The 16,880-nt window shown below is 38.8% G+C and overlaps 1 protein-coding gene across 3 annotated transcripts in view; it reads right to left on the bottom strand.

Annotated features, from left to right (window-relative positions):
• The window catches only part of ITGBL1 (integrin subunit beta like 1), a 267,344-nt gene that overhangs the window by 6,448 nt on the left and 244,016 nt on the right, over positions 1–16,880 (bottom strand). For 2 of the 3 annotated variants that reach the window (XM_063651087.1, XM_054445790.2), the window contains exon 9: positions 4,547–4,693. In XM_063651087.1, the coding sequence (XP_063507157.1) occupies positions 4,547–4,693 (147 nt within the window). Of the gene's footprint in view, positions 1–2,087; positions 3,081–4,546; positions 4,694–16,880 lie in introns of those variants that run through there. The other variant, XM_063651086.1, reaches the window with a different exon arrangement.

Raw genomic sequence — 16,880 nt, 5'->3', positions numbered from 1 at the left:
TCTGTGCATTTTTGCTGGCCTCCATCCCTGGGGAATCAGCCACATTTTCTCATGTGTCTTCAGGGCACCTTAGGACATAGGAAGGGGGAAGAAATGAAATTTTACCTTCAAAGATGAGAATGGAAGAGAGAATAAAGGAAACTGCCCTGGACCTCACAGGCAATAAACAAACAGTTAACTGAAGACTTCACTCTGATTCAATCCACTCTTCTTTTTAGTGATCTGCCTATCTGTGATGTATCTCCAGGCAAAAACTTTCGTATACAGTAGTTTAAAAATGAGCTGTTTCTTCCTGCAGGTCTGACTGCACAGGCATATTGAGCGAGGCAACTTGAACACCAGGCTGAGGCTGATTTTGTGAAGCATCTTTCACTCTCTCTTTTCTGGGGATGTGGGACAGGTCGTGGGTGGGTGAGTGAGTGTGTATGCTGGACTTCTTTGGATGATGTGGGATCCAAGAAGTATCACTGTGAGAGTTTAAGGAAACAGTTAATGACATGTGTTTACAGCCATTGTCACACAACAGCATCTGTAAGAAGATTGGACGTGATTACCTGGATCTAGCTTGAAGTAATCAAGGCAAAGATATAATTGTGTAGTCTTGGATTCAAATAAATAAATCCCCAAATGAACAAAACAACCCACAATGAATTATATCATGTACTTTGCAAAGGTAGCTAAGCTTAGGGGAGACCCGGCACTGCACTAACCTCATCTCGCTTGGTTATTCACAAAAACGATTTGAGTCTAAGGGCAAGGCACCTTTTTCAGTTGCCCATTCCATTACTAATGTTGGACTTTCTTTTTCATTCAAGCCTGACAAAATGCTGCAACCTGACATCCCAGCAGGCAGTTTTCACTATTGTACTAACTACTCCATCTGTTATGAAGGTCACAACAATGTATCTTGTTTTAAATTTTTCTATGGAGTGATTTATTGTCTTGGCTATAAATTTGTAAAGAAATAAAACGCTATTTCTTCATCGTCTCCTGAGGTGACGGCTTTATTCACAGCTTGTGGGAAGTGCACGTTTCAGCCTTTTGGTGGGTACAGGCCACCAAGCTGTGTGCCATGGTGATCTCACGCCCACTGCTAAGATCTGTCCCATAATCAAATAAAGAAAGAACCTGTATATCTTTTGTGACCATCAGGGTGAGGGACTTTCATTGACAAATTTGAGAAAAATGATAGAAAATTTGGACAAGTCCATGAAATTGATCGAGAAATACATGGCCCCAGTCAAAAAATCGGAAACAGGTTTTTCTTTTCCATCACCATGTTAAAGTCCCTTAGTCTATTTCACGCGTTACTTTTCCTGTGGTTCTCAGGGTGGGTTGTGGGGTAGTGCTCCCCACTGGAACCAGGAGTAACTGGGGCATCCCCATTATCCTCTGTGCCTATCATAGATTACAGTTCCATGATCCTGGTTTTATCCCCTTTCTTCATTGATAATCCAGCACTGATGTCTCCATAACAGGAGAAAAGAAGGGAGATCACGATCAGCTGCTGCCAACAGTCCGAAGGCCCGTCCGCTAACAGGAATGTCAAAATGTGCAGACTTGAGGCAGCTTTCATGTTCCCTTTTAAGTTTAAGGACTCCCAAACTCTCTACACATTGAAGGATAAACAAATAGTTTAGACAAATATGCTTTCAACCCTTCATTGATCTCTGAATATATCGCCACCACCCAAAGCAATTTGCAAAGGCATTAGCTAGAGGGACTCTTTGGCTTTGTTTTGTTTTGTTTTCAGGAAATGCCTTTGAGTCAATATTTAGTCAACCTATTTTTTTCTTTGTATTGTCTACATTTATGATGCTGAAAGATGAGAATCTTTCCTAGGGCTGTAATGACTTTCATAAGCATATTTATTTCTTGAGAAGAAACAACTCTTGTTACATGACCTTCAGTTTAGGAAATGGAAGACTATTTGTTGCCCTGGAGGGTATGGCTTTGTGTGTTCTTCCTGTACTCGCAGTTGGACAGGTCTTAGGGAAGACCCGCTTATGGAAAGTGTTAATGATTCAATAGTGAGTGTAGTAAACACACAAACACAAACAATAGTTGACTCTTAAAATAAACAAATATAAATAAGCACACTAGTGTTTTAATACGTATGGGTATCTTTTTTCAGTAGAGCTTCTGTGAAAAGCTTCTATTCTTATCCCAGTGACAATGCCATTACAGAAAACCAAGTAAAAAAGTATCTAAACTTAAGTGCTCTATGTCTGAAGCAATAGCTCAGAGGAAAAAAAAATCTAACTCAAAAACTATTCATTCTCAGTATCTTTTTATACACAGATCATTCCCTTCTCATCTGATAACATCTCTTTTCTTCTCTCCTACTTTTCTCTTGCAGTTTAATTCCATCCCTGCCTCCCTTCCTGCTTTTCTTCCTTAATCTCCTTCTCCCCAATTCTTTCCCTTGTTTTCTTCCTTTTAACCTTTCTTTCTTTTTGGTTCTCCTAACACAGCTTGAATTCAAGGTAGGTGTTTCTAGGGGCTGAAGCCCCCTGAGAACAGAACTGGTGGAAGATTTGTTTGGGGCTTGAAATTAGATTGAATTAATGAGAGAACAAACAAGGCACAAAGCGATTGCTTCAAACTCATTTTCCACCTGCCTGCTGTAATGGCATTAGGTTGATGGCATGGCCTCCTTGCCTGAGCATTGCAAACACAAGTGTTGAACACAGAATTCCTGGAAACCAAGGACACTGTCATCTATTGAAGTGAATACATTTGCATTCATTTTCATCCCCCTTCTTGGCACCACAGATAGTCACAGCATCCATCCTCTTTGATGTCTGAAGTTCTGCCAAAAAGTCTCTTTCAACTTGATAGCATTGGTCTTGCATACGAGGCAAAACAAAAGCTACTGTTTAGGGGACACATGGCACATCTTGCTTCAGAGACCTCCTTCCTTCGTGTGTGTGGCAGCCTCACTGGTGTGGTTCTTTGGCAACAGGATTCAGTGTCTCTAGTACACTTTTGCTTTGCTGTCTTCTTCAGAAAATTATTTACATGGTCATCCTGACCAGCAGAGGTTTTGAGGGTAAATGAAGCTTCAGCCAGAGCTGTGCCTTGTAGGAAAAAAAAAGTGTGTCTGTGGTGTAAAGAGGATACTGAGCTGAAGAGGAGAGCTGGGAAGCCCCTAACTTCAGTTTCTTTGAAGCGCTACTCCCCAGACATGAGGTGAGAATCTTTGAGGCTCCCTGTGTCTTCCTAGTCACTAGCAAAGAAGAACACAACAGCTTTCTAGATGATGCCATATGCAGTACAATGGCAGGATTTTAAAATCCCTTCAAGAATAGTATACAGAAACATCAAAATCAAGGTGGTCAAAATTTAATCTACTAGTATTCTTTACTCAGGGGAAACCTCTTCCAATTTGTGTGTGTGTGTGTGTGTGTGTGCGTGTGTATAGATGGGAGATGGGGAAGGCTTGCTTTTTCCTTTAATATGTTTCCATGGCAAAAGTTTTATTGGGTTGGTGGCTTCTATTCAACCAACTTGTAGATTATAACTATTTGGCAGGCAGGCTTTTGTTTTCTTTGTTTAATTATTATCTTTTTTTTTTTTTTTTTTTTTTTTTTGGAGATGGAGTCTTGCTCTGTCACCCAGGCTGGAGTGCAGTGGTGTGATCTTGGTTTACTGCAACCTCCACCTCCTGGGTTTAAGCTCTTCCCCTGCCTCAGCGTCTCAAGTAACTGTAATTACAGGTGTGAGCCACAATGCCTGGCTAATTTTTTGTATTTTTTTAATAGAGTAGATTTTTGTGTTTTTCACCGTGTTGGCCAGGCTGGTCTAGAACTCCTGACTTCAAGTGATCCACCCGCCTTGGCCTCCCAAAGTGCTAGAATTACAGGCATGGGCCACGGTGCCCAACCGAACAATTACCTATTTTCTTATATCAGGCTGCACATGTTTACTTGGAACAATTGGTGATTTTTAGGGCAAAGAAAATTACATCAGACTTGTGGGATACTACCCCTCCCCCATAGCTTTTCTTTCCTTTCTAAAAAATTAAACTAAATTAAACTAAACATTTTGTCTCCTTTTATGTCTTCTCACACCTTCAATCCTCCCCTGCTCCACATACAGCTGAATAATTTAGCCCCAGAAGTTCCCAAAGTCATATCTTTGGGCAGCTCAGATGCTTGTGATTACTTTTCTGTAGTTCTGAGCTGTGTTGTTTCAGAGGTGAGCCCAATAATCATTCTTTTGCCTTTTCTCCCCTTTTTTGGGTCCATTTAGTATCTGGTATATTTTGTTGTCCTAATTTCTTTATAAAAGTATTACTTCTATTTCATTCAGCAATAACTTTGCATACAAGGATATTTCTGCATGAATCCTCTCATATGCATTTCATTTTCTTAGGTCCAAAACTTCATTTGGTTAATCTTCAAGTTTCAAGTTGGGGACAGCAGAGGACATAGTGGTTTGCTTTCATGCAAAGTTCAGTCTGGGAAAGACAGTTGCTACATGCTGTTCTACAAATCATGTGTCAGAACAGGAATGGAGTCCAGGCACCAGCAGAGATACTCACCCTTCCCCGAGCACAATGTGCCATCTGCTGATTCACACAGATTCTTGCTTTGTTCTTCCGTCATGTTACACTTCCGCGGATGTTGGCAGAGCTTTCCAAACCATCCTCTCTCACAAACACAGCGACCACAGGAACATGTGCCGTGGCCTGTGAAGCAACCACAGGGAAGGAGTGAGAGGAGAGGATGAGGAAATAACCAGCTGAAGCAGAGAGTTTTAAGAAAGAAATGTGTAAACCATAGGATCTCATTTCCCATCCAACACATTCTGCTTTATGCGTAGTCAATTTGGCATGTAATTGTTTGAAAGAACTTACAACAGAGTTCTAGCTTAACATAATAAATTTGAATGTAGCATACGAGATGACTTGAGGGAAAGAAATCTTGCAATAATTTTAAATGGAATTATACCAACTTTCTTGATAGAAAATATTTCTTCATTTGCATTTTTATCAGTATGGAGTCTTAGCGCTATTCTTCATTGCACACACCATGCCATCCAGACCAATTTGCAAGGCTAGTCACATTACCACTGGTGGCAGTATTTACTGATTGTTCTCCTACTGCTTACTAATAAAACAAAAGGGTAACTTTCATACAAATGGCATTTGGCACTATATTACTTTATCTGTATACCTCTCTGCTTACAAATAACAACAGATACAAGTGGAAGTAATGGTGTCTCTCTATTATTGCATAAAAATTAACATTAGCTTGGATTCATGTTTGGCACATTTTTTTTTTTTGGTTTGGTTCCTGACATTGGTTCCTGGTTTTTCAGATGTTTATCTTTTGGTATATATGCAACATTGTATTTATGACAGCTATGTACCAGGATGTACACCTGTTTATTGCCTGCCACCAACACACCATTAGATTGCATGATATTCCATTTCAATTTCTTCCATTTCAGTTTCCGCTCAACCCTTTATTCCTTTTCCTGATATGTACATTACCTTATGGCAGGGTCTCTCTGAATCAACTATTTGCCTAGCAAAGAGTTACTGAGTATCTATTATGAACAGAGCATTTTGCTATGCACTAGGGGATACAAAATCAAGCACCATGGACAAAGTGGTCCCTGCTCTTCTCCCAGGGACAGATACGCTCATCATTCACACTGATTAGCCTCTCTGAAGCTGTTGACACCATTCTCTCCTGACCATTTGCTCTGGCAGGACCCTCAGGAGTGAACCTTGCTCCATCTGCTCCCCCTCCATTCAGCTCTCCACAGGGAGGATGAGTAACCAATGCTTAATGGTTTGCAATTAATTATTATAATTAATTTTTCTTTTTTTTTTTAGGAGTGTTAGGATTTTCTTTAATTTCTACAGAAATCCCTCTAACAGTTTAGTGGAGAATGAACTAGATGGCTGTGAGAATTGAGAGCATGAACGTGGCAGACTGGTGGAGAAGCCCAAGTTTTGGCATGAGAAATACGGTGAAAAATGCAGTAGAGTAAATGGAGTGAAGGACACTTGCGAGAATGCGGATTGGTAGGAGGTGGTAAGTGACTGTGGTGAAAAGGTTTTTGATCACTGAGAGATAAGCAGAAGTCTCCTGGAGAGGGTTTCTTGGAAAACTATTTTTGTTTTTGTTTTTTTTTTTTTTGCTTTTTAAATTAAATAAGAGAGATTTTCCCTGGGTTATACCACATCCCTACCTCACAGGCCATGCAACAAGTGCCTCCTGACAGCCAGAGAAGGTCTGGGAGAGTGTTTTTTTTAACCCAGCATATGTTGCTCCCCTGGAGAAAATTGGGATCCTGAAAGAAAGACAGGGTACTAGGAACGTCTGACATTCTTTTAAAAAATATTTTGGGAAAAACATCGCATACAAATGGGGGACTACTAAATTTGCAAGAAAAATGTCGCTGCCATACCTTTAACATGCACTCAATCAGCAACTGCTCTGGCACTTTCTAAGGCTAATGACTGTTCCTGTCACACAGGTTAGCAAAAAAGGAAAAAAGTAAATAAATAAATAAACGAAGTAATGGTGGTATTTTTCACCTAGCTTAAGTGCAAAGTAAAAACAAACAAACAAACAAACAAAAAACCCAAAAACTGAAACCATTAAAGTTTAAAAGTAGCACGCATGTAAACATGTGACCCATAATTGGCTCAGCCTGAGAATCTAAGGGAAGTCTACAAAGTGAAAACTCACCATGCAGTGTGGCTCGGCTTTGCAGAAGATGAAATAAAGATATAAATGGAGATAACATGTGGTGATGTTTTAAATATATTCTCAATACAGACTTGAAGTTTGGTATTATCCCATTTTACAGTCAGGCAACTGAGCTTCAGAGAGATTAAGTACTGTAATTTGCAACTCAATCACATAGTTCAACCACACAGGATCGTAAATGACTCTAGTTCCTCTGATTCCAATGTCTACACTCTTCCCAATGTGTTGTTTTGCTTCTTTCTATATTTCACTTTAGAAAGTGAGACACAGCAGGATTTCTTAATTCTTGTCTCTTTCAACCACCACATCATTTGAAGGTATATATTTGATATCACAGGCACTTTCTCCTTGCAAGTCTCTTCTCTATTGGCACGCCACAAAATTCTCTTGGCCTCATTCAACACTCCTCCTTTGTCTCTATTTATTCTTCTACCGTTTTTTTTTTTTCTTTTAACTGAACCAATAAGTGCAGGTATTCACCCAATGTTTATCTTTAATTATCTTTTTAAATCTCTCCATAACTTCTCTTTTGAAAAATCCATTAAATTTTGGGCTTTCAGATAACCGCCAAGACCACAGGGCTGTATCTCCAGCCCCTGATTTTCTCCTACATTCCCCTCTCATGATTCCACACTTTGTGTTCTATTAGCATCCCCACTTAATACCTCCAGAGCTACATAGGCAGGGTCCGACCCATAGACCCTGGCGGAACGACGGATGAACAAACGCACCCAGACACAGGTATCCAGTGAAAGAGTGGGCTAGGGGACCAGGCTGCTCACAGACACCAGACACCAAGGAGGGTGCTGTAAAGAGTCAGCAGCCATGGCCCTGACAAGCTGGCACTGTGGGCATTTATTCAGTATAGATTTAATCACAAAGGCTCTGAGTCAACACACTTGTGGGCAATTTACATGGTCGCTCCCCTCCCCTCCCCTCCCCAGAGAGAGTAGTCCTGCACGCAGATGATTAAAGGCCAGGTTCCAAGGCCTATGTTAACTTACTTATTTAGATTAGCTTCACCGGCTAAGAGAATCTGGCTGCCTTCAGCCAAATCCTTTTCCGAAGCTTTTGTAAAACCTTCCAGCCTTCCAAGAAGGTTTGCATCTTCTACAATTTTTCCCACCACCCTGACCAATCTCCTACATCCATATATGATTTTCTTTCCAAAAGCTGCTTTTTTGTCTTTCTCATTTCTTTTAATATAACAGCTATCCTTTCAATCAACCAGTTCATGATGTTTTGAGTCTCATTTGAATTTCCCTTACTGCCCTCATCCAGTGTGTTGTCAAGTCTTGTTGAAACCACCTCCAACATTCCCACTTACATCACCATCACAACGTTGGAAAAAACTTCCTGTCATGTCTCTCCAATACTCTGGCTCGTAGATTCCTACAGCACAACTTGCCTTGATATTTAGTCCTGTATAACTTCCTAATGCTCACGGCATAGAGTTTACCTACTCTAGCCTTTGTTATGTTTTAGCTTCTTGAAAAACAGAAGCTACATTTCTAGTTGTATTCCTTCTCTTCTCCCTTTAACCAAACTGGCCCATTCATTGTTTCCTGCACATTTGTCATGCTTTTCTGACCTCATGTTTTTGCAGAGGTAGAAGTACCTTTCCCTTACTATATGCATTCAGGTTCTGAGTAATTTTCAAAGCTCAGCAAAAAGTGACTACCCTTCTGTGAAGATTTTCCTAATATCCCTAAGTGGGACTCACTGTCTCTCCTCTGAATTTCTATCTTATTTTTTACCTCCTGTGGAACTGTTTTGACTTCCATCTCATGGTATATAGTTATCTGTCAAATGAATCCACTACTCTACTATGAATTTTCTGAGTATTACTTCTGTCAGCACTGTAGTCTTCAGAGTGCCTAGCATAATGCCTGAGACACAGTGGATCTTCAAAAACTTGGAGGAGATTGAAATTGTCTTTTTCAAAACATCTTTCTCATTTTTACCCACAAATCAAACTGTAGAGTAGAGCCAAGTTAGGAAACTGGTACCCCTTAGCAGCTATCTACTCAACGAATAATTGTTAAATTGAATACATCTTTACTTCTCCATGAAAACCAAAGTCTACTTAAAATCCGGATGTCCTTAAAGAGTTAAATAAAAAGTTGTCCATCTTTGAAGGCAGAGAATCTGTTGTACAAGAAACCAAAAATGAAGAGAAAGAGAGCTTCTAGTACCAGCTCAACTGGGCTATGAAATTCTCAAATGCTCATGTTTCTTACTGACCCTAGGTTGGTAAGAATTGTCAACAATTTGACACAACTGAAATCATTTAATCTGTATTGCATAGAAAAATATTCTTTTTTTTGTTTTCTGCCTTTTTTTTCAAATTTAATTAGTACTATATGGAAAATGAAAATACATCTTATGAAAATGTGTAGGATACAGCAAGAGTAATACTTGGAGAGAAATTTACAGCATGAATGCAATCAGAAGCAGCGAAAAATATAAAATCAGTGATGTAATCTTTCACTTTAAAACACTAAAGAAGAGCAATATAAAACTAAATTGGTCATAAGAAAAGAAATACAATCAATTCCATGACAAATCGATACAACTGGAAATAGAAAATCAACAGAGAAAATCAATAAAACAAAGTTGGCTATTTGAAAAGATCAATAAAATTGATAAATATTAGGCCAGGGTAAACAAGTAAAAAGAGAGAAGACACAAATGTTTAATATAAAAACTAAAAGAGAGATGATTATATCTTACCTTATGGACATTAAAAGGATAATAGAATATTACAATGATTTGTCCAAAAATCTGATAACCTGGATCATTTGGACCAATTCCATGAAAGACACAATCTATTAAAACCCACATAAAAAGAAACAGATAATTAAAGTAGACCTATAGCTACTTTTTTCTACAATTTTTTTATTATGGTAAAATAGATATAACATAAAATTTACCATCTTAACCATTTTAAGTGTACGGTTCAGTAGCATTAAGTATATTCTCATTGTCGTACAACCATCACCACCATTCATCTCTAGAATATTTTCATCTTCCCAAATTGAAACTAAGCACCCATAAAACAGTAAGTCCCATTCCCTTCTCTTCTCAGCTCCTGGAAATCACCATTCCAGCTTCTGTCTATATATCTAACTACTCTAGATACCTATATAAGTGAAATTATACAGTGTTTTTCTTTTCATGACTGGCTTATTTTATTTAACATAATATCTTAAAGATCCTTCCATGTTGTAGTATGAGACAATTTTTCCCCTTTTAAAAGTTGATATTCTGCCTTTAAGATATTATTAAGAATAATTGTATGGCACCTCATTGCAAATAATATAAAATGTTATGCAAGAAAATAGATGATTATTTATTTATTTGTTATTATTTTATTTTTTTGAGATGGAGTCTTGCTCTGTCACCAAGCTGGAGTGCAGTGGCAATCTTGACTCACTGCACCCTCTGACTCCCAGGTTCAAGCAATTCTCCTGCCTCAGCCTCCCGAATAGCTGGGACTACAGGCATGTGCAACTACGCCCAGCTAATTTTTGTATTTTTAGTAGAGACAGCATTTTATTGTGTTGGCCAGGATGGTCTTGATCTCCTGACCTCATGATCTGCCCGCCTTGGCCTCCCAAAGTGCTGGGATTACAGGTGTGAGCCACTGTGCCTGGCGATGATTTTTTATTATTAGCTAATTTATTATATCCTTCCACGAAGTTAAGTTGGTATCTAGCTCGGCCAATCATCAAAATACATTAATATTCAAATGCTTTGAGTTGTCATTTATATGACTTTACTTAAGAAAAAAACAACTTTCAATACGCTCTTTTTTATAAACTCTAATAATTTAGTTATATCTTCAAGAAATATTTTCTATGTATCAGGAATTGTATTAACAGCTTAGAATATAACAGTAAATAAAATAGGCATTGGCCCTGTCTTCATGGTAATTATGGTCTACTAGGGAAGAAAATAACGATAAGCAACATTTGAGTAATAGAAGACAAAAAGAAAATGCTAGTATATTCAACAGCAAGAACACTGTTAACTAGGGTAGTCAGGGAAGGGTTCAGTGACAGCCAAGTGATGAGAAGGAGCCAGACAGCCAATGTTCTAGGAACAGAGCCTAGAAAAACAAATGAAAAGTTCTTGGGACAAGAAATAGCTTGGCATGTTACAGGCAGTAAAAGAAGGCCAACGTGTTTGAAGAATACTAAGTTAAAAACATTGAATAATGAAGATGGAGAAATATTCCCTTCTCAGAAATGAGAACATAGCAAATGGTTTACTCTTGGTAAAAAAAAAAAAATCTAAATTTATTTTAAGAGGATTGAGAAATGACAGAAGGATATCAAGGAAGTGAGTGATGAGGTGATATAGTTTACACTTTGCAAACTCATTTGGCAACTAGGTGGGACAGATTAAGGTATGTTGGGAGGAATGAGTATGGGGAAGTTAGAGGGTTCTTGCTGTTTTCGAAGTGAAAAGTGATAGAAGCTTAAAGGACAGTGGTGGCAGTGGAAACACAGAGAAGTACATGGAAATCTATTTTGGTGATGGAGCCTGTACATGTGGGACACAATGTTGGATTGGATGTGGCAAGTGAGGGAAAGACAAGTTTTCTAGCTAGAAGAAATAGTGTGAATAATGATGCTGTTTATTGGGTAGGGGCACTTCAGGAGAAAGAGGTTGAAGGCAGAAAAACAGCTCTGTTTTGAACCTCTTGTATTTGAGATACTCTTAAGACAATGAGATAGTGAGGTCAAGTAAGCCGCTAGGCACAAGCTGCTGCTCAGAGAAGAGGTTAGTGCTGGCTCTAGGCATGCACATGTTGGAGCTTACAAATGTGGATGGCACTTAAAGCCCTAGAAGTGAAGCAGCTATCCAGGGAGAAATCAGTCTTGGGGACCCCAATATTTAGAGTTAGGTAACTAGAGAAGCCAGACAAGAACATTCAGTAAGGAAGGAGAAAACTAAGATTGTGTTGTCTCATGAAATGACAAAGGAGCATGTCCCATACTAGAGGTCTACTAAGTGGAATGTTCCTGGAAATTTGAGTTTAAAAAATAAGACCATAGAAGTAGTTTTATTTATCTTTTGTCTCACGAACATGACTGTGTTGCCACTTAGACCTGTAAAAGGAACACCCAGGAGTGGCAGAACTGTTGGAGAATCATCTACATAGACCATTCATTGATAATAACATCTGTGTTGAAAGAACTGCCCAAGACTCGGTAATTTGCAAGGAAAGAGGTTTAATTGACTCACAGTTCTGCATGGATTGGGGAGGCCTCAGGAAACGTACAATTATGGTGGAAGGGGAAGCAAATATGTCCTTCTTCACATGATGGCACGAAGAAGTATGAGAGTCGAGTGAAGGGGGAAGCCCCTTATAAAACCTTCAGATCTCATGAGAACTTACTATCATAAGAATAACATGGAGAAAACCACCCCCATGATTCAATTACCTCCCACTGGGTCCCTCCCATGACACTTGGGGATTATAGAAACTACAATTCAAGATGAAATTTGGGTGGGGACACAGCCAAACCATAACAATGATAAACGTCATACTGGAAGGGCAGAGCAGAAGAGAGAGATGGGGTTCAGGGACACTGTGGTGCTCAGGCAGTCGCCTCACCATCCATCCCTGGAATGACAACCTGAAGACTCAGTATTTGTGTCCATCACCTTCAGCCAAACACAGGACTAACTGATCCACTTACAAATTCACGAAACAGGTGTGCAATTTTAAGATGTAATTTGGAGACAATCATATTCTGACTGTATTGTCCATTTAAGAAAGGCTTAGTCTGAGTGTGTGATCTGATCTCTTCCTCATACAAGAAATCCATCAGTGCCTGGGAGTCACTGAATTCATACTCTCAGGTGGCATGATCTCCTTCAAATTGCAGCGATGAACTAGAGAACTCCCTGAAGAAATGTGAACTGATTGTGTAATTAAGAGGTGGCTCTTCATTATCCCTTCTTGTTTTTTAAATTGGACTCATGGGTAGCTATTCCAGGAGTATAGAGGAAAGAAGAAAAGCAATAAGCAGCCTAGTTCTTATTCTCACCCTAGGTATATGGCACACAGGAGGGAAGTCTCTGATTTAACTTATATTAGGCTAAACAATTAAACACACATGCGCCAGTATGTGAATATATTTCACTTGTGTAATCTTAAAATAATATACCAATAAAATAAATAAATCTTAGGAACTATCACTGGACAAATCATGCTTTTTATAAATAGTGACTTATCTGATAATAAATCTATGCATGCATAGGTCGCATAACATTTTCTTCTAATAAAGATGTTTTGAGAACATCCACAGACAGTCTATGATGATTGAGCATGACTCACAAGTTAATTAAATGAAGAATGATCTCACTTCATGCTGATTTTCTTTCTGCTAGTCATTTTCATGACTCTTTTCCAGGTTGTAATTTTGGTGTAATCGAAACTGAACTGTAAAAATTATGAAATTAGTTACATTCACCTTCAGGTACAATTGCTAATTTATCCAACCTATCAGAATTGGTTTAATCATCTTTAGTGTTATTGGTAGGAAAGGGGATAAACACTATTGGCTCTTAGTTCTCATGCATCTGCTGATCAGTTAAGTTTATACATGTTTTTCATTTTACTTATTTGTTTGCTAAAATGCTAAGACAGTCCCTGGTTTTGGAGTCAGGTACCATGTTTTACTCTCTGGCCACATGTTGGATATATAGGTTTTATATTCTCCATGTGAAAGGCCACAGATCTTATGGTTTAGTGTCTGGTGAAGAACTAAAAATACTACCAAAATGAGTGACTCTCTATTTTGTTATCCTCTGAAGCCATAACAGAGGGATGATGTCTGTGTGTTTCACACTCTTGTATTAGTAAGATTTGTTCTCCACTGGCAAGATGATGGGGGGGAACTAATTGATTTGGAAAAACCAGCTGCAATTTCCTCCCCGAGGTACAGAGCTGCTGATTTGTGTGAGTCCAACTTCCTTCCAAAACGCTCTGCAGCTAGCGCTTCCAGATACCTGAGACAGATGTATTATTTTGTTCTGTAATGCAGATGGCCACTACAATCTTTTATTTTCATTACAGATATAGGGCATTCATCAAATATCCACTGGCACATAGTACCAGGCACATTTCCGTCTTTATGTCTCATTCTTTCCATAAAGCCAAATGGATTATTATCCTTACTGTATATAGGAGTAAACCAAGGTAGACAGGCCAAAAATACATAGGTAAACCAAAGCAGAGAAGACAAACAACCTGTCCAAGTTACTACAATAAGCAGGAAATAGAGCCAGAATTAAAATCCTGGTCTGTCTGAATACAGGGTTCCCATTCATCTTGCTGTATGGCACTGCCTCACTTAATTCCAAAGAAAATGGTTACTTCTTCTCACTTAAATCTTACATGAAAAAATGCAACAAAGTGCACACCATGTACACTAAAGCAACTGAGGACACCATACAATGTGGACTTTCTCTGGACAAAATATCAAAATACCCAAAGAAGATTTATGAATTTATATTTTGAAAATAATTTTACTCCTCAGAAACAAAACCTAGGAAGAAATACAACATAGTGTCATCAGATATTATTCTAGGATGATCAATTAATGGGTGATTTTTATTTTGTGGTTTCCATTTCTCTCTACTTATTTTTTTAATTTTGAAAGCAAAAACATTAACAATATTTTTGAAGACCTGATATCTAAAGATGAGCCAAGTATAAGAAATGAAGGTGACATAATGTATATTATAAACAATACATGAGTAAGTAATATGTGAAAAAAATCCTTTCTAATGATGGGTACAGAAGCAGCTGAGAAAGAGCTCTTGATGTAAAAAAAAAATGAAATCGATATATTCCTTCAATATCTAATAAATATCTTTTCACCTGTGTGCTTTTGCCCAGCTTTCCCAGGCCTAAAATGTTCTTCTATTTCTGCACATCTAAATACTAGTTGTTCAAGGTCCAAATCACATCCTCACCTCAACTTGAAGAATCCTGTATCCAAAACTGGAATAGTTCTTCCTTTCTCATTCTCCTTAACTTAATCGTGAATCCTTTACTTGATCATTTATTCAAATAAAAATATTGAGCATTAACCTTTATCCTAGCTTTGAGCATATGATAATGAGAGAGATTGATTATATCCATGAGAATTATAGACTTAAAGGAAAGGGACAAAAGGACACTCTCAACACAACTTCATCACACTATGATGCAGGTGGTGCAGTATAGAGGAAGTAGGACATCATTTCAGAGAGGCTTCCTATAGGAGATAATTTGGAAAAATCATGGAAGAATGGAAAGACGATAAGTTATTCACAAGGAGAAGTGACAATAAGGACTAGAATGTCAGGGAGAGGGAACAAACATACCCAAGGAATATGTTCCAAAGGGAGCAACATATCCAAGTTTCTCCATCTCTGTTGCTCTCTGTGAAGAAACCAATTTTTCAAGAAATAGAGACAACTGGTCAAGAAAGCATAGTCTCCTCCACCATTCAGTTGCTCAAACCAGAAACCTGGTATCATCCTTGATCCTACCCTGCTCCTCATATTGTGCAATCGTGAATTTCCTTAAATATGCTTGTACTCTGGGGAGGGAGCTCGAAGTTTCAACTAAGCTCTCAGGCTGACACTTGCCACCAGTCTCCTTCTAAGGCTGTGGGACAGGAGCCACATCTTACCAGCAGGGCACCGTCAGGCACCAGGATATACCCATGGGAGTTCTTGCAGGAGTTCATGAGGATGAACTCATATAATTGGGGATTATTTTCTCTTGGGATAACACAGCCCATATGCACAGAGATGAGATCCACACTGCACAGATGTTGAGGCTTTTCTGGCTTAGAAGAAGTCGCACGCCTAACAGGAGCCAAAATCTTTCCTGATGATTCCGTAAACATAGCTTTCAAGGAGCCCACAAGGGACAAGACTGTTGGCAGAGTTATGACATTATGAAATCCAAAAGCATGAGGTTCCCATCAGCTGCTTGTAGTTCAATTCATCATCTCTCCCAATGTAGTTGAAACCTATCAATCATAAATCATTTTGACTACGAGCAATGTTGCTTGTTAACACTGAAATGCACCATCTTCATCTGTTGCCAGGGAACCAGAGCTCGGAGTTTAACAGAGTGCTGGAGTCTCTTGCAGCAGGGTGAAGGGTTTTGTTAGCCTCTTGACCACATTGCTTCTAACATGTTCTCCAACACTTTCAAGATCCTCCACCTTTACTGTCTTCCATCCAGCTAAGGCACCTTCGTCTCTCACCAGGGCTCATCTCCTAACATCCAGATTCACCTACCAACCCACAAACACACATAGTCCTTGGAGCAATCCATACTCCATCTGACAACCAGAAGTACTTTTTAAAACACTGTGATCATGTTTAAGCTCTGTTTAAGCCCTTCCTTTAGTTTCCTGTCACCTTTAGAGTAAAGCCTCAAGTTATTAACATGTTTACAAAACATGTCACACTCTTTTCCCTTTGGTTTTCTAATCTGCAATCACACAGGGTTTTTCTCTGGACCTCAAATGTTCCTAGCACACGCCACACACTCTCTTTTCTCCCACATAACTGAGCACAAGCTGCTTTCTGACTGCACCCCACTTCCCCTACTTGGCCAAGTTCCATGTATCCTATTTACTACCAAGTATTGTTGTGAGGTGTAGTTAATACCTGTAAAGCACGTAGTCTGCGTTACATAGTTGTTATCCAGATATGAAGGCATTAGAGAAGTCTTTCTTAGCCTTCAGCCTATGTTAAATCCCCCTGTTGTGTATATTTCCATTGAATCAAATCTCTTTTCAGATCACTCAGCTCCTTTTCATTCCTTTCTCAATGTCCTCCCTTCACGCTCAACCATAAGCTCCAGGAGAGCAAATGCTCTGTGTTCACCACTGAATGTCTAGTGCTGGCAAATAGTAGATGCTCAACGAATATTTGTTTAGTTAATGAAGAAATAAATAATTACTTCAGTTTAAACCATGCATAATTTGGAAGAATTTCCATGGGAAAATATTTTATTAGAAATTGAAAAGAATCTAAAGCCAAGAATGACTGAGTGCTGATAAATCATTTTGAGAGACATTGACCTAAATATGAAAGTGGAAGAGACTGAGATTACTCCAAAGC

Source organism: Pongo pygmaeus, chromosome 14, assembly GCF_028885625.2.
Source record: "Pongo pygmaeus isolate AG05252 chromosome 14, NHGRI_mPonPyg2-v2.0_pri, whole genome shotgun sequence".
Taxonomy (NCBI): Eukaryota; Metazoa; Chordata; class Mammalia; order Primates; family Hominidae; genus Pongo; species Pongo pygmaeus.
This window is presented reverse-complemented; position numbering and strand designations above follow the sequence as displayed.